The sequence below is a fragment of the Lingula anatina genome, chromosome 1, assembly GCF_051362555.1.
Source record: "Lingula anatina isolate TDL-2025a chromosome 1, LinAna3.0, whole genome shotgun sequence".
Taxonomy (NCBI): Eukaryota; Metazoa; Brachiopoda; class Lingulata; order Lingulida; family Lingulidae; genus Lingula; species Lingula anatina.
Genome location: NC_141767.1, coordinates 22153558 through 22176060, shown reverse-complemented (window position 1 = coordinate 22176060; position 22503 = coordinate 22153558). Strand labels below are relative to the sequence as shown.

The 22503-nt window shown below is 37.2% G+C and overlaps 1 protein-coding gene across 3 annotated transcripts in view; it reads right to left on the bottom strand.

The window, feature by feature from the left end:
- Nucleotides 1-22503, bottom strand: part of LOC106178751 (protein still life, isoform SIF type 1) — a 43815-nt gene that overhangs the window by 10162 nt on the left and 11150 nt on the right. For all 3 annotated transcript variants that reach the window (XM_087002977.1, XM_087002978.1, XM_087002979.1), the window contains 10 exons: nucleotides 14558-14691; nucleotides 10665-10846; nucleotides 8858-8973; nucleotides 6849-6917; nucleotides 5899-6001; nucleotides 4592-5716; nucleotides 3646-3773; nucleotides 3160-3269; nucleotides 2712-2887; nucleotides 783-880 (listed from right to left, as the gene is read on the bottom strand). In XM_087002977.1, coding sequence (XP_086859103.1) covers nucleotides 783-880; nucleotides 2712-2887; nucleotides 3160-3269; nucleotides 3646-3773; nucleotides 4592-5716; nucleotides 5899-6001; nucleotides 6849-6917; nucleotides 8858-8973; nucleotides 10665-10846; nucleotides 14558-14649 — 2199 coding nt within the window. In that variant the 5' untranslated portion in view covers nucleotides 14650-14691. The remainder of the gene's footprint in view (nucleotides 1-782; nucleotides 881-2711; nucleotides 2888-3159; nucleotides 3270-3645; nucleotides 3774-4591; nucleotides 5717-5898; nucleotides 6002-6848; nucleotides 6918-8857; nucleotides 8974-10664; nucleotides 10847-14557; nucleotides 14692-22503) is intronic.

Below are 22503 nucleotides of genomic sequence, written 5' to 3'. Positions count from 1 at the left end.
GCTATAATACATATCGAAAGAGGTAAATACTTTTATACTACTTTTGAAGAAATGATTAAAGGGATAATAACTCTTCGTACGATATCTATATTTCACAATAAAAACATTGTGAACAACTCATAGAAATATGATAAATTCTGTTTTACCACAAAAACGGCAATTATAGCTATTATTCTGATATCTGAACTTGTCTTCAGATCACGTGACCTCCATTGATGGCTGTAATCTGTTATAATCTCTTAAGAGATTTTAACAAAAAAACAAACTTTTTAGAAAAAAACCAGGGACTAACTTTGAATGTAAAAATGGATTCATTAACCATTGGTAAGTATGGGAAAATTGTTGTTTACTCCAGGAAAATTCATTTTTTGGCCAAAACGAAGAGTTATTATACCTTTAAATATAATTTACCTTCAACCCCTTAAGATCATAGATAAGTTTTTGCTGCACTAATTGGAACATACTTGAACCACATTTATGTTAAAGCCAAGGGATGACTGCTTTGGGAGGATGTGACAGCTCTCTTCCTTATTCTATTAGTACATTATTCAACATTCACATATGCATGGGTGAAAGTTGTAAAAACTGCAAATTTTGAAAATGTAGCTTTCAATTTCTCATCACATTTAGACAATATGAAAAACACGATCAAAATAAAGACAGAAAATCCTGTAATCAGGCATAATCCTGAAAACTTTCACCCATGCAAATGTAACGCCAGCTTCCTTGTTGGTTACTCAGCTTGGCTGACCCCCTGGTGCTCTTAGCCTTAACTAGATTACCTCAAACAAGTAGGCATCCCCAAAGGCTGTGCTGAGTGCAAAGATGTTTTCCCTCTTCGGATGTTCTGGCACAGCTTGTGATACTCCGCCTTCTATCACTGAAATAATAACCAGAGAATATACTTACTTGTCTGCTATAATCCAACTTGTCATTTTCAGATAAAAGAAAAGGAAGCTTAGGCACATAGGGATTTGTATCTGCACTTTTCATAATGAAATTTATGTCTAAGTAGACAATATTTCTTATCACAGTCTGTTTATGAATTCCATTTTCAAATAAAAGCAGGCATGGAGCACTTAAGACTACACAGGAGATAGAATTTTATCATATTCACACATTTTTCTGGACTTATTCTGGTCTTTCATTCTGAACAAGAAGTGCCAAAGCTGCCAGCAAACTATTTTGTGTGCCCATGGCCAGATACTGCTGATTAAGTCTGAGCCAGAGTACTCTCAGAAGACCATAGACCCAGTAATATAACCTCATGCCTTATGTCCACATACAAATCAATACCCACACACACACACATACATACATACACACGGGCCACTGCTCAGCAGGCAGCTTCCCATCAAAAGTGCCAAGTAATAACTAAACTAAGTTTTCACCAGGGACACACAGGCAACATATGAAGCCCAGGTCTCCAGGCATTTTCTGTTGGGGTTCAAAAACTGTTCAAATCTGAATGAGGAATAAATACTTATCTGACAGGATTACACTGTACACTGAAAATTGGTCTAAACTACACTGCCAGACAATCAAATTCTGTGTAATTTGATTTTCCTATGACACAACTCTGGCAGAGTTCCCATTTAAAATGGCTTTTGTCTGAATGTGACTATAAACTACATTCCTATTTATGCACACATGTTAGTACCTTATTGGAATGCTACATTGGAGCCTGACAAGTATCATCTCACAACAAAAAAAAGTACAAAGAGATCAATGCATTACAAGGTTAATGTGTCACTGGGGACGTTCAATTAGAGCACTAAATGGAAGATAACCTCTAAACCATAAGGGAGTTAAAACATTGGTGCTGTCTTATGATATGAAACTTTTTACCAATGAATACAAATCAAACTAATAGTGTATTTTTAAATGATGTTAACCTTCCAGTCTTTATCTTTTTTCACTGCCTCATTTTTTAAAACTACTGTTTTTGATAATTTTTTGTTTTTGATTAATCAATTAATCAAATTTCATTTCTACTTCATATTTTATTATACTCTCTCATGCTGAATAAAAATGTTAGCATATAACGGGGGGTGGGAACCAAATCCAATTCTGTTAGTCACTCTGTATATATATCAAGGTCCTTCTGATAAGGCAGCAGAATTTTTCCATTACTTTACTTTTCATTAACACTAGCTGATAACAAGATTGGTACTTTGATTTGATAAAAAAAATGCCATCCTACCATATCTACTGTTTTTAAAATTATGAGAAGAAATAGATAATGATATATCCCTCATGTCTATGGTCAATAATGTGGGAAATTCCAGAGGTTTTAAACGAAACCATAAAAAGATCTCAAAACATTGTTCAATTAATCATATATTCTAACTGCGGTGAAAGTGAACATTTTAAAGTAATCCTGAAAATACAAGTACCGAAGGCACACAGCTCTATGAGGGGAGGTAATGCTCAGGTATGAGGTCATAAATACAACACCCAAATATTCGGACAACTGGAAAATTTTCATCTCTATTCTAATCAAAATAGGGCACTCACACAGACATACATCCACACAAACAAGAAACACGATGTCTGCAATCTGCTTTCCGTACCATCTCTATAAGATATACATTAGAAAAGACAGTTGAATAAAACACCTTCACACATTCTTCAGACTTCCATCAAAACAGCACTTCAGATTGGCTCTCACAGTTTGTACCATTTGCCAATATCTCACACACTGTCCCTACCCAGCATATGTCTTGGCAATGCATTCTCAGCCACATTCATAGAGTTCTGGTCATCACAGGTAAAGAAGAGCAGCGTGGTCCCCTTCAGACACACCCAGTACTTCTTCCAGTTCCTCTTGGGAGCTAGCTCCACCTTCCTTTTCTTGTGGATCAGCCAGTTCTTCACAGTAAGCCACCTGTGCCATACAAAAGAAATGCAGGATTGACAGGAAAGTCTAACAGTCTTTTCCAAAAGGATTATTAGTTTCTTGTTTATTATTCTGAGTCATGTACTAATTTGATTGAATTAATAAAACTTTGAGAAAATTGATATCACCCAGCTGGTTAACAGTTTATCTTTACATTAAAAAAATCACATCAAAATTCTAAAACATTGTCATTGCAATAAACATTAATTTAACTTGGAAAACCAAGGTTTTATATGGTTGGATGATGTTTCATTACATACCCAGCTTTCCTGGTTGCCCCTGTCTGCCTAGCAAATGAAGCCTGTGACTCTGAAGGCATGGTATGAATACTGCTGTCACTATCACTGTCCTCTGCCTCATCATCAGAACCCTGAAATAATTTACATCCAAGTTACAGCAGTAACACATGCCTTATCTGGCCCTGGCATTAAATATACCAGTGGGAGCAACATATGCTATAACTCTCATCAAATGAGCCATGAAAAAAGTTGGCAAGCATTGCAACAGTTACTTAGCCACAGCTGAGTGCACTTATAATAATTATAATAATATTGATAGCAATAATCAGAAGAAGAAGAAGAAGAAAGATATCTTCTACTTCATGAATGAGTTCAAAAGTGAATTGACCTTTAATTCACTCAATCACAGATCAAAATTTAACTGGAATAAGAGCTGCATTAGTAAAGAATGTCATATTGTCATTAAGAGGTGTATAAAATAGTTATGATGTGTTAAGAATCCTGTACCTCTGAAGAGGCCACAAACTGAGTGACTTCAGTGCTCTCCTGACGTGTGAAGTGACTCCCCTTTCCACTGCCACCACTGCTACTGGACTTGGACTTAGACTTGGTCCTGCTGCTGCTCACACTGGCACCTAAGAACCATGCAAACAGTTTTTTTTTAATCATCCAAAATCCAATCTTTCAATGTCATATAAAATGGTCAAAAAATAGTTGTTAATCATGTTTCAAAGTAACAAGTTTATTACAGCTTTACAATACTGAACTGCAATTATAATCATGACTTTTCCATCTAGTTAATCCAAAACTTTGCAAACAAGAATGTCCTTTTCTACTCTGGTGCCTACTCCCCCCCCCCCCCCCCTTTATGGTAAAGCCTTGTGGACCCACAAGTGATAGATCCCATTACTAAAAGACCTCTCATCACCATGCATAATCAATCACAGTTCAAGGAGAAATGATAATGTTCAATGTAAGCTGTTGGTTACATTCTTTTACGTTAATCAAGTCAGAAAGGCTTTAGCACATAGACTGGAGCCAGGGGACCAGGAGGATCGATAGAGAACTGCCATCATTAGCACTAATCGGAACTGTAACCAGCAGTTAAGACTGGGAATACAGTCGACCATTTAATACAGTAACTGATACATGTCACTGCCCTTGAAGTCACCTCAACAGCACATCATTAAAAGGTTTACCAATCTTAGAACTTTACTTTTACCTATTCCTTTCCTAATATTTTCTGTTTTTGTATTTGGACAGATTAAAAAAATGAGGCAACTGAATTAATTTTCCCTAATTTGTGTTAATTAATGTCTGATGAAAGCCATAACAAAATAAAATTGTGAACTTGTCCTTCTAATAAATTGCACCTTTGGTAGTACTATTCAAAAGCAAAAAATATTCTTAAAAACAGACACTCTGACTCAGCTACTTAGGATATAGTTCTTACCTGGTGTGAGAGTGGATGAAGATTTGGATCCAGATTTTGAGCTACCACCTGACCTCACAGACCCGGCAGCCTCTGATGCAGTGCCCCCTATCCCACTGTCTGGATAACTGTCCTTGGCGCAGGCGTTCCTGAGGGCCAGCTCATACTCCATCAGCATCCTGTCCTTCCCCGACCTCTGCGAGTCCCGGTCAGAGAAGAAAGAACCATCCTCCTTCATGCTTGGAGATGTTGGAGACTTGGGGAGTTGTGCAGTGTGTGATGATTGATGCCCTCCATTATTATAATTACGATCATACATGGTGAGGCTCTGAACTCTATTTACATGATGGGAATTATTATGATTCCTGTGCTGAGACATTGATGATGATGATGTGGGCTCATGACTTACAGTACGTGAATAATGTGTACCTCGCTGCTGCTGCTGCTGTTGCTGCTGCTGTTGTTGTTGTTGCTCATTGTAGCTTAAGTCACTATTTGAGTTTTCTGGGAAGTCCTGCAGCATGCGTTTTATAGAGTCTGGGTCAAAGTCTGCATTCATGATAGGGGTCTGGGGGGTCATGGGGGCTATGGGGTCAGGGGGTGCGGGCCAGTCCTCAGAGGAGGAAGATTTTGGCACAGATTGTTCTCGACTGTTACGGGACAAATTCAGTGGTTCCAGCTTTGGTGGCAGAGGAGGCGGGATACCCTTGTCGCTGTTTGGTGAGGACAGTTCACTACCTGCCATGGCACTTGCCCCACTGGTGCTTCCTTGATGACTGCTCACACTGTGTAGTCCCCCTCCCCCTCCCCCTCCTCCTTCATATAATATTGACTTGAGGTCCTCCTCATTTAATGTGCTAACTTTAGAAGGGAAAGGTATTCCATGTGGCCTCCTCCTTTCCTGTCTCTCTCTCAAAGAGCCACCTTTATTGGGGTCATAGGCCCCTTTCTTTGGTGAGGAGTGGTAACTGTCATACATAGAGAGATCTGAGGAGGGACCACTGTACATGTCACTGTCTGGAAACAGGTCCCGTGAGTCGGCCACATTACGCTGGCGCACACGAGGCATAGTGGCCACACTCTGTGCTAGACTGCGACTCTTTGCTCTAACTGGGGCACCATATTCTTCAAAATCTGGGTCAAGATCTGAAATAAAAGTTCAGTACATAAATCATATAGCAAGTAAAACCAATACATATTAGCTTACCATTCAGCAGTTTTTCACAATTCATAATTTGTAGCTTTAATCATTGGACAATTAGGCAGACAAAATGGACTATGATCTTGGACTAAAGAAAGTGGAGTTCTAGCAGCATGTTCTCGCCTACCTTCAAAACCCCCATGTGTTATCTCTTCAGGAGAAGAAACCGATCTTTTTGGCTTGGACACTGGAGATCCTGGTGCCGACTTCCCTCGTTTACTGCGCCAACGCTAAAATAGAACAACAACAAAAATTCTACCCAGGTAGTGATAACAACATTCATTTATTGATACATTATATCTTATGATTGCTACATCATTTTATGACATTGGATTCATCATAATTGCAAATGTCCAAAGAAAATGCCTTCATTTTGATTTAAAATTCACTGTGAGCAAGAAATAAACTGTGCTATTGAAGAAGATAGTTCTCAAAAAGGGACAAAAAACATGCCAAAGAAAAAAGTATTTTCTGTCCAGGAAATTATTAAAATAAAAATACCCTGTGGGTGGATGCAACTGTAAATATATGCCAAACACAAAATTCTGAGCCAAAATCACAAAAAAAAATTCTCAATTACATGAAATGGTTACACATACACCTTCATTAGATTCAAAGTAACATAAGTCTCAATCAATATTCATTTCACAATAATTACAACAAGACATTTTTAATTTTTTTTCAATATGAACAACAGCACTACACAGATCAACTTCCATCAGAACACATACAGAACGATGTAGAAAAACATATAACAATAATAATGCAGTTAAGTAAAAGGACAGGGGGCCCACATCACAAGATTAAATATCAAGTTAGTGAACCCAGCATAGCCTGCTGAACCAGCTATTTAACAGGCTATGGGAAGTCAATTTTTAACAATTTGAAGTTGGAAGCACTGGAGTTCTTGGTGACACATATTGCACACTTTGGACCAAGGTTTACACTTTCAGCCTTAGTAAATGACCGTCAAGATTCTTTGGAGACATACAACTTAATTTGTTAAAATTCTTAGATGACTTGGCCAAGGCTAAGGATTCTTTGCAATGTGGGCCCCAGACCATAAACCATGCTCACCTTTGGAGGACTGAGTTTGAGTGAACTAGAAGAAGGTGATTTCCTGCGGAACCATTGCTGGATAGGGTGCTGTAAGAAAGAGGACCACAGTTCAAACTCTCACATCACACATGCCATAATTCTGGTGCAAGATACACTGAACCATTACAATGTCCACTCTGTTTACTGAAAACACCACCTTCATGCTGATATTTCCTTATAGTGTCAAAATTCATTTTCCATAAAATTTCATCAGTGCAGTTATACAGAAACCAACAAGTACCAGCCTGAATTAAGATATATGTGTTTTGGAAGGAGAACTTCACCACAACACCAACCTCTGCCTCAACTTCACACATTCACACAGGCACACACCCACACACTCACATACACATGTGCATGAGTATTTATTTTTCAGGAAACAGAGTGAACCCAATGAGGTAGTTTGATCTAGGTTCAGACAACCATGCAATTACATGAAGTTTGTTGGTACAGATAAAAATACTTTAAAAAAAGTAAATATTCAGTCTAGTACCGGGTGCCTGACAGCATGCTGCACTCACAAGCAAGCAACATAAAAAATGTGTACTGTGGAAAACTCTCAAAATAAAATTTCTTTAAATCATTACATATAAAAAGCTATATTATTTAACATCACAGATAAAAACACGGTATTATATAATCAAAGCATTTTGCAAATTATATAAAAACCTACAGCTAGCTAGAACATACTTTGTTTCCTACATTAAGATTAACACAAATCTGTTACCTCTGATCGATCACCTCCCCAAAGCCCTCCTACTAATATTTTATATAGAGATGTTTTTAACTAGTCTAAGGGGACTTACAAAAGGAATTTATAGAGGCAAAGATAAAAAAAAACATTGTCAATTTACATCAATGACCAATACGTCACACCCTATCCAAAAATAGTGCTGTGATAAAACTTTCCACTGCATCATACTCAAGTGTATGGAGTTCAGCAATATCAATCCTGTGATCTATGTAATGAAGGTCTATATTGCTTCTCTTGATCTCTCTGTAAATGTGATGAGTTCCATCCTCAGAGAAGAAAGGACAATGCCTCTTCTGCAGGATGGAAAACAGACATCTAGGGTTTCAGCTTTGAGCTGAATATTAAAAGAAGCTATATCCCTGGCACTTGCTTTCCGTTGATATTTGTGATAAACTAGAGTTCTTTAAAAGATGATTCAGCATTAGTGCTATCTGTTAATGAAATGTCATTTCATTCAAGATATCTAACTGAGCTGATTATGCTCCATAATGAACTTTTTATCTAGAAAACATGAAACAGGCCATGGAGCTCACTGGTTTGCATGCTAAGCTATCAAAGTCCCAGTAGTGTGATAAATTTTAGGAAAGTTATTGGTTTATAAGCTACTGGGATTTTCAGTCTTATGCTCAATGAACCACTGCCAAATCTTTTTTCCAGTAAATTACATGAAAATTTGCAGGAATTCCAGGAAATAAGATTTACTGAATATTAACCTTAAATATCACAGAAAGTGATGTCACTTGGTATATATCTTTCCAAGCCATCACACTTTAATTTCTCAATTTTCTCAATTAAGCAAAATTCTGCTGACTGAATAAAAAAAGAAATTGCTACAGATTCTCTAAGAGCAAAGAACAAATAAGACTAGACTGTGCAGATTTTAAAATACCTTCAGTAAAAACTATACAGTCATCGAAACAACTGGAAAATGGTTTTTGCCTACACATTTGCTAGTTGTTGATCATATTACCCTTAACGGTGATCATTTTTATCACAATTAAACCAACTGCTATTTACTTTAAGTTAATGTATTTTGTACAGTTCCCATCACTTGACTCCATCCAAAAATGCCTCAGACTAAAAATACCTGAACTATAAACAAGACATTTCTTGCAGGGCAATTAGCCTTTACCTGGCTTATATCTCAAAACCTGTGCACTAAAAAACCTAGCTATATAGCCTTTTCTGTAATCAGGGGTCACATTTTACCTTTCTCTACCATTTATTGACTTACTGAGCAACAGTCCCTGTATTTTTTGGCATCTCCAGCCGATGCAAAGTTAAGTCCCCACTCACATGGCCCATCCTTCCAGTGGAGGAAGCAATCTGAGGACTGGCTGAATACAGTCCCTGGAATAAGAAATGTACAGAAATATTGTTATTTAAAAGAGTTACGTAACATTTGGTAATGCTTACACTTGCATGTGTGTGTGCATGTATGCATGCAGAGAGAGAGAGAGAGAGAGAGAGAGAGAGAGAGAGACCAATTTGTGAGAATCTCTCTCTGTTTCTCTCTGCTGTCTCACAAATTGGTCTCTCTCTCTCATCCCATTACATTTATGGTCCATCATTCACATTTCGGCAGATCACTAAAACTACTGCATTGTTTTATATATTGTTTTATCATATTGCAAGTTATACAGATAAACAAGTGCCCCATTCTGTGCTTAATTTGATGACAGCCATGGCAAGCCAGGTCCTCAAGGAAAAATCAATTCTTCAAATAATCTTGTCAGCAGCTTTTCCATTTGTCATTCTAACCATATCATGAGGATTGTGTTTCTGTTTAATTCAATTTTGCAAGGGGTTCAGTAGCAAGTGCAGTGTAGAGATGTGTGTTTTACTAGGACTGAACATACTAATCAATGTAAATATCCAATTAGAGAATGTTCTTAGCTTTTTAGAATGGGGAAGTAATAAGTGTTTCTAGTGTTAGTCGAGTCTGTGCTAAGTAACTAAAGACAGAAGAAAAAGAATAAAACATTATCATATTAAAATTCTGCTTACAAAGAAATAAACGTAAAAGCAAACTGCTTTTCAAAACACTTGTAAAATTTTTTGTTTCATTTTAAAAACTTTCACAAAAAAATCAACCTCCAGTAAAAATCTTCAACAACATACAAAAAATTAATGGCAATTACAGGTCTAGACAGACTGCCTCATGCCACAATTCATGACAGTATTATAAATTGATGTTATGTCCCAGACAGCAGATCAAAGGCTCTGTCTCCATAATCAACAGCCCTGGAACCAACCTCTACCAATAATCAAAAGATGAGTATGAACCAAGAGCTGCCCTCTAGTTTTGTACCATATTTCAACATAATTGGAATCTCATTCATAAAAATTACGTGTTTATCATCAATCCAGTCATTCGCTGTTTAGAAAATACACAAAATTGATTCTTTAGTATGGGTATTCACTATGTTTTAAGGCCAAGAGAATGCTGCACTAAGAGAGTGTTGCACTAAGGAAACCCTGTTGAGTTTGATGCCTAGTAATAAAGTAAAGATCAATCAACAATTTCCACTTGTAATATTCCCCAAATCGGAGTCTCAATAGTTCCCAAGTGCCATTACCAAGCAGTGATGGAAAGATAATCAGAAACCATTCACCAAAACATTGTAAAACAGGATACACAACCTTGGTAAAATATTGAGCTGAACTTGGTAACGAGTGTATAATAAGTGGCACAATTATAATCTAGAGCTTGTTTAAGGATGTGGTGTTAATAGAATCATTTAAACTTCAAAGAGGATATGCCACAGTCATAAAACACTGTATATCATATATGTAGAAATGTAACAGTTACTGTATAGTGGCACATCTGAAAGATTATTAGCCAAGACATTAAGTTCCTTAAAGTAGAGTTTAAAAGTTGAAGACAAAAAAAAAAGAAAAAAAAGAAATGTTTTAGATATTGATATTGCCAGCTTTGATGCCAGATTTCATATGATCTCAGTCATAAATCTTTCTGTCTTTTCTTTGAACCAAGGCAAGAGTGTAAAATCACACAATACATGTGAGTCTGTATCACCCACCTGGTTGCTTAATCTTGACATCAAACACCCTCTCTACATGTCTGTTGTATGCTGTCACTTGGAACACAGTCTCTGGCCCATCCTTCAGAATGATCACATTGATTGGGACAGTGTCCTCCACAATCTTCTGCCATCTGGGCCCCTCATCATCCACAGCAACTTCATATATCTCTGCCCATAATCTGTGAGAAATAACAATTACAAATAGTTAAACATGGTAAAACATTACACCTATTAATATATATTTATACATATTTACGTGTATATATATGAGGGACTGATAAATAGGCCTTTTTATGACCAAAAATATGAAAAACGTGCAGGTTTAAAGCCATTTTTTGTCTGAATGAGAGATTAACTTGGCATATCAACTTAATTTTAGTCATATCAGAAACTACAGTGTAGTAGAAGTGGTTTATATGCCTTACTGGTAATCCAATGCTCCTTTTATATGTATATTGAAGTGTTTTTTCCTCTCTCTAAAAACTTTCTTGCCAACCTACTCATTATGCGCATGTGCACGCATGCACGCACACACACACACACACACACACACACACACACACACACACACACACACACACACACACACACACACACACACACACACACACACACACACACAGAGAGAGAGAATGAAAGAAATGAAAGAGAGTATTCTAATAAAATGGGAGAATCCTCTGGCTGCAGATTCTACCAGTCTGATCTCTCAACCTCTCAAAAAGATCCTGGGGTTTCCCCAATGAAGCTGCATTAATTGACCAACATCTTATGAGCCACCATGTGATCAATAGTCCTGCCTAAATCTGTATAATCCCTTTACCACTGTTAAATGATCAATAGAAGAAGAGGTTGCTCACTGTGTACACAGCACAGCAAATCATTATGATGATATCTACAAGTGTAAAATCGCCATTCTAGACACATCTTCCACTATTTCACTCTAACTGATAAGACCCAGTTGTGTGTACAGTGGACATGAAAAATTCATCATCATAACAAGTGTAGTAAGAGAACTATTTGCACATCTTTAGGCCTGTAAGTGAGGGGGGAGTAACTATTTTGACCATAAAAAGGCCCATACTAAATCAATATTTGATCTAGGTCCTGTGCCATTATGGTGATTTGGTTCACTTTTTCCAGAAAAAGAACCCTTTTCTTTGAAATTGCAACTTATGTTAGATGCAAAGCAGACATGCTGAAACTGTCAGTCCGATTGGTCATGAACGTGAAAATTTGTCTGGACCGGTAGAAAATTGGACTTGGTCGGTCCAAAGGACCAACAAGAGTTTTAAGAACCACAATTCTGAATTTACAGTCATCTTTCCACATACCACACTAATAAAATTATATAAAACCTAAAGCGTTTTTTCTCTTCCATATCAAAACTATCACATTCACAAACAAAGTAAGCTACGCTAATCGTACTGGTAGTATCTGTCTTAAACGAATAGTGATTTTCAGTCCGACAAAAATCTATTTGGTCCGGCAAATTTTTCATTACAAAAGTTTTCAGCATGTCTGCAAAGACACAACTTACTTTAACTGAAATCTCTCTCTCTCTCTCTCTCTCACACACACACACACACACACACACACACACACACACACACACACACACACACACACACACACACACACACACACACACACACACACACACACACACATGGAATTTTTATGGATATTTTAATATTGCAAGCAGTATAATGTAATACTAACACAACTGTGGGTCTGAGCCCTCAGGGACAACCATTACAGACTGTCCCCATGTGACACCATTGACAACTAAACATGAGTTATCCCCAAGAAGGCTATGTGATAAGGTCAAAACGTTGCCACCTCTTTAAGATCCAATATAAAAGTTACAACCATTTCCAACATTATCTTGGTTTAAAACAACTGGATGAATCAAAAATTTCACTTCTATACACCAGGATATGCATTGATGCCTGTGTTTGTTTCATCTGCTTCAATCTACCAACAGATATATTTCATGGCAGGAATGCCTACCATCTAGGCAAATACACTTTCCATTTCCATGCATCTTTTTTTTTTCTGTAACCTTTTTAACCAGAGATTCAGATTCAATTTCCCTAACTGGGAGTTAATTTTCCATTTGATTGATAAGACTGTATGCACAAGAATCCTGGGTATCCAGGGACAGGACACATGGCAGTGAATGCTACATACAGCCTACGGGTCTATCTTCAAGTGTTTCGCTTTGGGGTCATTCACAATGGTCACAATTTAAACAGAAAAATACTGGTTATAATAATACATTATAGATATAAAAGAGTGTAGTAGCCCGAACGGTCAGTTCAATTTCAATTTTGCAGACCCTAATTTTCATCAAACCAAATGCCCTTCTGCTAATTAATAAATTTTTCTTTCCATAGCAACAAGACTATCCAATTTGTTTACCACAATTTGAATTGCAATATCTATTGGCATGTCTTTAGAGAATCTTATCATGGAAGGCAATAAAGAAAAGTTGACTCCTTAGCTACAAACTGTAGACTCGCTGTTAATGTCCTCAATGTATACTGTAACACAAATATAACGCAAATAACTTTAAGAAGGGACTTTAATAAGGGACAAAAGAACAGCCATAGGACCAGCCACTTAGCCTCATAGGCTGGGTTCACAACTAAACTAATTTAGACTGGAAATAGGATAAATAACATCACAAGACAACTGTGGGCCTATTCCACTCAACCACTGTAAGCTCACCATTGTCTTAACAGTGTTATTAACTAAATTTACCTAGCATTTAAAACAGAAGAAGTAATGCAAACTACCTAATGCTTCAGATTATGCATTGGCACCACACTGCACCTTAGCAGTAACTCTGGATCGAACTATCTCCAAGGGGATAATCGCTTAATTGCAATTAACTTAAGCGGCTTAGATGTCTGTTAGGCCTACTGAAGCTGATAGGGGGTAATTAACTATTGTTTAGTAGGCAGCCCGGACATCTAAGCCACTTGCGCTGAAAGCAATTAAGCGAGAAACCCCATGGAGATGGACCGATCCTGTTAGATCAATCCAAGGATAGGAACCCAGTCTTCGACTTTTGAGTGACATGTACTCATGGTTGTTCATTGGTCTGGTGGTGTCGGTCAAACTATATCAAGTTTGACTTAGCCTAGTTGTGAACGCATCCATAGGGGGCCTGTGGCATGGATCAATCTCCATGTCTGTGTGCTTTTCTCCTGCTCTCAAGATAATTGACTAACTCAACTACAAATATAATTTCAAGATTCACTCCAGCAAATGTTGCCAGACCTGCTTAGACACAGGTTGCCCAAGGTCAGATGAGTATAAGACACCAGTATGGCTGTAAGGCACAGTGCACAGAACAACTGTAATCTAATGAGAATTTTGGTGGACCAAATACAGATACCTGGTGTATTTAATTTTGGGCAACTTAAAAAGTAAAAGAATTCATATATATATAAATATACATATATAAATTTTAATTAAAAACTAGTAATGAAGTTCAAGAAATAAATTCTTTATTAGTATTTAATATTCAGTGAGTATCTGATTACATCAAAACAATTTAAACATACATAAGTAATAATGAAAAAAAAATTTGATGTGAGGAATATATATTACAGCCTTAAAACAAACCCTTAACTGCATATTAAGTGAAAAGCTAGAGATTATGTGAAAAAGGTGTTAAAAAATAAGATAATAAAGAGAGAAGGAGACAGAGAGAGAATATAAAAGAAATATGCTATTATGATATTTGACACATCCACTTTTCCTACCTATTATACCCATATCTACCTAAAACAATTTGTTTTTACCAAAAGCAAAATTAACTAAATTTACCTATATCTTTTTCAGTATTAGATAATACATCAAGACATGGGTGGACATCTCACCTTAGCAAATGAGCATCCTTCTTAGTGTTAAACGGTGAGTCTCCATCCCTTGGATGTTTCTTCCAGAGCGGGGCACACAGCTTGTTCCCCATGCTTTCATCTCTAGGGGCATCACATCATGGACTGGACTGGAACTGGAAAACATATACAGACTATTGCTTAGGTTGCTGACACAGCTCACAGGTTAAGAAATGAAAATTTTAAAGCAAAAGCAAATCAAAAACTGTAAAGAGAAAAAAAGGTACATTTCCCCCATCTTTTTTCCAGGTATTTTGTTCATTTTCATAAAGTCCACAACAAAGGTAGGAGATATTAGTATTTCTTGTCCATCAAAAACATCTCTCTGACTTTGTGTTCTAAAATAGGATAATTTCTCATTATGATACATTGAACTTTTTCTTCACATCATCCAACTGCCTCAAAGAAAAACAAAGCTCAATTCTTGACAGCTTGGTTGGATGGTCCTTTGTTTTCAGTTCACATAGGGACAGAAGAGTCCTTGATCCAAATATGTGGAAAAATCACCCACGTAAGTCTAAGGGTTCAGTGGTTCAAAAGTTACTGAAAGAGGCACTCTGTTTTGACACTCTGTTTCTAATCAGGTGGAAACTGTTCCTCTTCACTAGTAGAAAATGCTACTGACCATAAGAACAAACAATTTCTCTATAAATATATTTTTCTTACTATGGAACAGTCTGATCTATGAACCTCTGGAGTTTTCAAGTTGAGAAGCAGTGATACTTTCAAGAAAGCTTTATAAGCTTTTCTCTATCCACTGTACAATGATCACGTAATTTCCTTCTTTAAAGACACAGCAATACATGTGTTTAAAACAGATCTCCCATCCTAGCTGCTTCACCAGACCAGGTCAAGTTAACATCCAGAATGCTCTACATTACAGGAACTAAGTGCACAATTAAATATAACAAGCAGTATAAAAAGCATCTTAAATGCTGGTAGTATATCTATATATCCACTGGTTTTGTCAATCATGCCAGTAAAATAGCCACATGTCCCCACTCAGATGGTAAAATCTCAATACTCCCTTAATACAATCTCCATTTGCAATTATTTATGACCCAATACCTTCAATTTCCTGCAAAAACCTGGAAAACATTATCATTGTTCTGTAGGCTTATCTGAGCTACTGATCTAAAAGCATCAATTTCATTCTCATCATATCATTTGTAGGCTTTTTTCAAGGAAACCGGGCAGAAAAGCTTACTTAATTTTCAAGCATGTTTTCAGCTTTTTGATGATTTGCATATTCCTATCTACAAAAAGGGAAATGGGAGTGAACGGCACTACTGTAAATCAATCTTTGACTAGCCTGCTTGTTTTTACACTAGTAGGAAAATGGTATTTTACAGCCATTTTTGGTAAGATTCAAAAATTATGTCCACATAAAGAAAGAATATTCCATATACACTTTAAAAATGTGCCCCAAAATTTTAAAACAGTGCACAAAAGAAATATGACTACTAGGGTACGATATGGATTCAAAGGGTCAACTGCAATGGTAAATTTTCAATCTATACTCAGGCAATAGTTATTGAGGCAGGGAAGTACTTGAGATAAGCAGACTTTTCAATATACCACTCACCATTCTGTGTCTGTACAACCAATAAAGACTGTAATCTTTTCTGCATACATCAGTCACATTTGTAAGCTCTGCCACACATCTCTCTCTCTCTCTCTCTCTCTCTCTCTCTCTCTCTTTCTCTGTGTGTGTGTGAGTGTGTGTGTGTGTGTGTGTGTGTGTGTGAATGTGTGTGCACATTCATAAAAAAATTAGCCAGCGTTATCTTCCATAAAATATGTAAAAAGAATATAAAACTAAGCCAACAGCAGATGAGACGAGTCAGGACTAAAACATGAGTATCGCCAGTGCTCAAGCTGGTGGTACTAACTAAAATGAACATAAATTCAAGTAAGAAAAAAATATGTATGCTTATAGTTGAATAATAATAATATCCATAGGGTTGCTCTCTAATTTCTTATAAAATGATTCTGAAAAACATTAATATGAATAGTGTTATATAGAACACTCATGCTGCACAAACATATAGAGCACTTAGCTATAGGCTGCCACAAACCTTCCCTACAGCAACTTTTAACCTTGTCATTTTCACTTAATACACATGACAGCTTACCACGTCACTTTCCTTTCAACTAAGAACAAGTAATATTGATCGATGACTGGTTCAATATTTCATAAATATATATTATCAATGTCTTCTTATAAAAAAAAACTCTTAAGTTGTTTCCTGGCATATAAGATTTGCCTTTGTGATGTGCCTGCTTTCAGACAATTTTTTTATTAATGCCCATCAAAATTACGAGATTTATATCATTTTAGGCAAGGTTCCTGAGGGTGAAGTTTTACAAAGAAGAATGGAAGTAATAACAAAATCTATAAGAATGGTTGAAATGATCTCACTATATTTTAACCTTGTAAATATCATTTGTGAAACCATACATAAACTCCTCAGAGTTTCTTAATTACTCCCAAGGGACCCCGCCACACTTATGTCAGACATGTTAATGGTATATTATATCACAGGGATGCTTAACAGCATGAAAAACATCACCACTGCTTAGACCTAGCATATAAAGAAATGCTCAGACAACTAAAAGATAAATCGCACACACTCATGCACACACAACACAAACACACAAATATACTGTTACACATACTAAACTTACCACGTTATAACTTTAAAAAAATGAAAAAAAAAATTAAATAAGAAGCAAACTAATTTGCGTAGGAGGGCTCTAAACGGAAAAACCAGTTTGGCGACATTTAATGCTGTGCCTTTTGCAATTCCTACCTGAACTGACTGCAATATCATGTTAATTATCTGTATCGGGAATATAGACACCTTTCAACAGTAAGGAGGTTTTTATTGGAGCGTTCTGTATCATACTGCATGTCCCCACAAACCTGCATACACATTAATCCACTGCCAGGTCAAAACTGAATAAAGTGCACAGGTCTTCTGACAGAAATTTAACCATTAGAGTGTAAAATGAAAATACTGCTGTATTCTCAGCTGGATATTTCAAATGAAACACAACTGAAACGTAGAAATCCAACTTACAGTAATGCCAAACAAACAAGCAACCAACCAACCAGAGCTCCAAGTGTATATTCCTTTCATTGTCATGTCTCATTCATTTACACCTAGATAAATAATGATCTAAAGGTTTGTCAAAATTATATCACATCTTCACAGTAACTAAAAATCTTATCTTGCCTGTATATTGCTCCTGGTACATGAACAGTGTGCTTCCGGCTATATAAGTAAACACTGGCAACAGCCACATGGTCTCCCTTTAGAATGTTACTGAGAATTCTACACAAATCTATGGGAAGAGGGTCCTCACAGAAATCAATAGTTTTGCACAGATATGGATACAGCCCCCCCCCCTTCCCCTTACTTCCAGATCCCTTAAAACAATACTGGGTTCATAAGCTAATCAAGTGATATCTTGTCAAATTCATCAATGAATCTTGTCATTAATTCCTGGAGGCTGCCTTATGAAAATAGATGACGCACGAGGCACTATCAATTCTATCTGTGTGTCCGGAAATGGAGAATGATGCTGCCAGAGAGATTGCAGCAGCAGGCGTAAATGGAAATTACAGTTGGGAAAGTGACACTTGTAACAACAAGGGGAAATGAAAGATGGAAGAAGATCATTGCTGCTTACATGGATATTGAATAACTTTAATGCTGATTAATAAAGGAATTGTGTGCAAGAAAATGTGTTCTCTTTTCTTTAACCTGATTAACTTAATTGGACATATATGCTTACAACATTATCAGCTATAAGATATCTGACAACCTTTGTCAATTCTGAGTCATATCAATCATGAGATCTTGTGTTTCTTTGAAGAAATTTATCTCACATAAAAAAAATTGAAAAGAAATCTTTCTCACATTGATTGGCATGATATAGCCAAAACATAATGCACAGAATTTGGAAAGTTTTAACAATGATTTATTGACCCATTAAGCACCATAAGATGCACCCAAAAACTGAAATTTGGATCTATTCAGAGAATTGATTTGGCCATAGCACATAATGCAAAGGTCCACTGTAATGATTTCTGGGTTGACTTTTCTCCTTATCTCTTTTAGGAATGATCAATTTCTAGATAACCCCTGCTGGCACTCACTCAGGAGAAAGTCAGTTTTATTACAAAAGATTTTCAAAAAACAAATCTTAGTCATTGCAAGGCTGCAAAACTGGTAAGTAAATTGGTGATAAAATATGACCTATTTTATCGATAGCTAAGATTACTTAGTATTATAATAAATTTTTTGTTCTATTTTATGATCTTAAAGTTAAAGATTAATGGTGTGATGGGATAACGGAGTCACTTCCTACGCATCATATCGCGGTTTTAAGCTGCCAATTATTTTCTCTTATGCTAAATTGAATTAAGTATATATCTGAATTCTGTAGATCATAAAAGGTGGGGCTTATTTTCCGCCACATACTGTAGGATTAATATTATATCTTGTACATGAGAATATAACTTGAGATAAGGTGTTCTATAGCCAAGTTAATATGATGGGAAAGGGATGGGCGGGAAAGCAAGTAAACAGGTAGTAACTTACCCTTGACTTCTAACAATAGCTATGAAAGCAAATTCTGCGATGGCGTATTTGGAGGTTCGTGCGAGTTGCTCGGCTGCAATCTAACGAATGCCTTCTGCATGTGTTGTTGTTGTCATCTCTGGAAATTCTGCTCACGTGATTAAGTTTCGCGTCGCGATTGGATGGTTGCGCAAGTATGTTAAGTATTACATAACATTATGGACAGCGGCAGCTGTAGGAAGCGACTCGGGTTTTAATCTTATCATGATAAAGCAGATTATGGCCATGCAATAATCTTTATTTATCGATAGCTAAGATTACTTAGTATTATAATAAATTTTTTGTTCTATTTTATGATCTTAAAGTTAAAGATTAATGGTGTGATGGGATAACGGAGTCACTTCCTACGCATCATATCGCGGTTTTAAGCTGCCAATTATTTTCTCTTATGCTAAATTGAATTAAGTATATATCTGAATTCTGTAGATCATAAAAGGTGGGGCTTATTTTCCGCCAAAGAAAACTTAAAGGTTTTCTGCCCCACCCAAAAAATTTAATAAGCGATATAATAATAAGAGTCAATAATTTTTTATAAAACAAAGTACTTTTAATAATGTTCTTGTGTGTTAACATAGTCTCTCACAAGTGATAATAAAGAACTAAACATATCATATTTTTAAAGTAGTATGATGAAATTCTAAAACACGAAGGATCCCCCATAGCCTAAGACCCCTGGACCGAAGGTCATGGAGGAATGAGCAGATGTGTCCTAACTATATCCAAACAACTTAAACTTAACCCATGTTAGTTGCATTGAACATAAGGTTCCTTGAACCCAGACCCCTGGACCGAGGTTCGAGGAACATGACCGTCAAATTATGATAGTGCTATAGCATGTAAGCAGAGTTCATATTCTGAGATATCCATACGCTAATGTCATAAAATGCAAGTAGAGTTCAAAATCTTAGATATTTTTTGTAGGCATCCGATTTCCATCTCCCTAATAGTCTAATTTGAGTTTCGGACATGCCGATGCTGGCAGCGAGGGTTGCTCCCCCTATTCTGAAGCTATGGCTAGTGATGCGGAGATGTGAGAGATTTGCCGCTCTGATGCAACGTTCTAAGTATTTATTAAAGTCCGTGCAGCGGACTGCCGACCCATTCGGATTTACAAAGAACTGTGTGATTGCTGTCTTTGGGCGCACAGCGGCATAGTTTGAAATCCACTTTACTGGGCATATATCTCCAGCTTGTCTCCGAATTGTAACGCAGTGATTAGAGTTATGGCTCGAGTGTTTGAAAGAAGGTAATCTTATATTTATAATGCCTTCAGTCTGATTAATATTAACATTGTGAAGTTGGAGAGCGTGATTTGCGTCGCTTGCCGCGATCTCGCTAATGCGCAATAGCCCAAAGAATGAAAGTGTGAACATAGCTGCAATGAGGAATTTTTCGAATTCTGCACATCCTTGTAAACTTGCGATTAAAGAGCTTAGAGTGGATAATGTTATTGGGGACCTCGTGTCACCGGAGGGGTTTTTCCTCTCTAAGCCCTGGATTGTTTGTTTCACTAGAAAGGTCGAGGTTGGATCCGTTATGTTTTCCATCTTGTATTTATAGCTTAAAGCAGAGAGATGAGTCCTGATGGATGAGGGCTTGTAACGTTCACTGAGGAATTGGGTAAACAATGCTGTGACGGTTTGGTCAGCGGGAAAGGCTTTGAGTCCAGTTTTTTGAGTGAATTCATCCAAAAGGGTATTGATTTTGCTGTAAGTCCTCCTGGTGCTTTTGGTGAGAGCAGCTTCCAAGGTACTATCTAAATCTTCAGCCAGTTTTCTAGCCCCCAAGTTGCAGGTATGTGGGCAGGGTGAAGGTCTGCTTGGGGGCACAATCTTCTGAATTCCTGGGGATTAGAACGAGATAGGGCATCAGCAGCGCAATTTTCCACGCCTGGTATATGTGCGGCGCGGAAGTTGATATTGTTCTCTAAGCAATGTAAAATGAGTTTCCTGAGTAAGATCATGATGCACCTATCCTTGGAAGTGCATTTGTTAAGGACAAAAACTAGAGCTTCATTGTCCGAAAAAATTGTAATGTTCTTGTTTTTCAATTGTTCTACCCATATGAAGAAGGCCAGGACTATAGGGTAAAGTTCTAAAATAGCAATGTTGAGGTCTTTAAGCTGGTGTGGCCAAAGTCCAGAAAACCATTTTTTGTCCAAAATTGCTCCGAATCCATGTGTTCCAGATGAGTCTGTGAAGACACAGTCTGTTGGGGACCTAGGCCAGTCATCATCATAGAAAAAACCTCGCCCATTGAAGGATTGTAAAAACAATTTCCACATGGAGAGGTCGGCCCGGGCTTCGTTATTAAGGCGTATTTTAAAGTGGGGTTGAGTGGTGCCGATTGTTAAATTAATGAGGCGGCGTAAAAAGGCCCTCCCGACAGGGATAATGGAGCAGCAGAAATTTAGGAGGCCTATGATCGACTGAAGGTCATGAAGGGTTATTTTCTTTTTGGATATGTGGGCTCGGACCAGATCTAAAGCATTCTGAATCTTTTCAGGCGGTAAGCGGGCTTCTTGCATTGATGTGTCCAATTCTATGCCAGCAAATGAAATAATTGTGGCTGGTCTGGTGGTTTTTTCCGGGGCTAGGGGAACCCCTAGGGATTGACAAAGACCAATGAAACGGTCCAATCGGTTTTGGCATTCCTCTTTGGTAGGGGCCAAAATGAGGAAATCATCCAGTAAGTGAAGGATATGTGGGATGTGAAATTTGTTTTTTGCAATCCATTCTATGGCGGTACTGAAAGTCTCAAATTTTTGACAACTTGAACGGAGTCCCATGGGTAGATTTTTATCATAATAATATTTCGATTGAAGGGAGAACCCCAATAGAAAACGGTAATCTTTGTGGATTGGGAGAATTCTGAAAGCATTTTCAATATCTGTTTTTGCCAGGTATGCATTCTTCCCTATGGATTTTGCTAATTGTATGGCGTCTGAGACATTAGCATAGGAAACGGCTGCAAATGTGTCATCAATTCCATCATTAACTGAGGAGTGCTTTGGGGAAGAAAGGTTGTGGATGAAGCGGAATTTTCCTGGGGTCTTTTTGGGAACAACATATACGGGGGACGTGACAAAGAAGGGGAAAGGAGGTATTGAAAAAGGGCCTGCTATGCGTCCTGCTTTAATTTCCGCATCTATTTTCTCCAATAATTTTTCGAAATTTTCAGGTTTATTTAATTTGGGAGTGGTTGAATGGGGTAATTCGCCTTGAAAGGGGATGATAAATCCTCCTTTAAATCCTTCAACTAAAAATTTGGAAATATGTG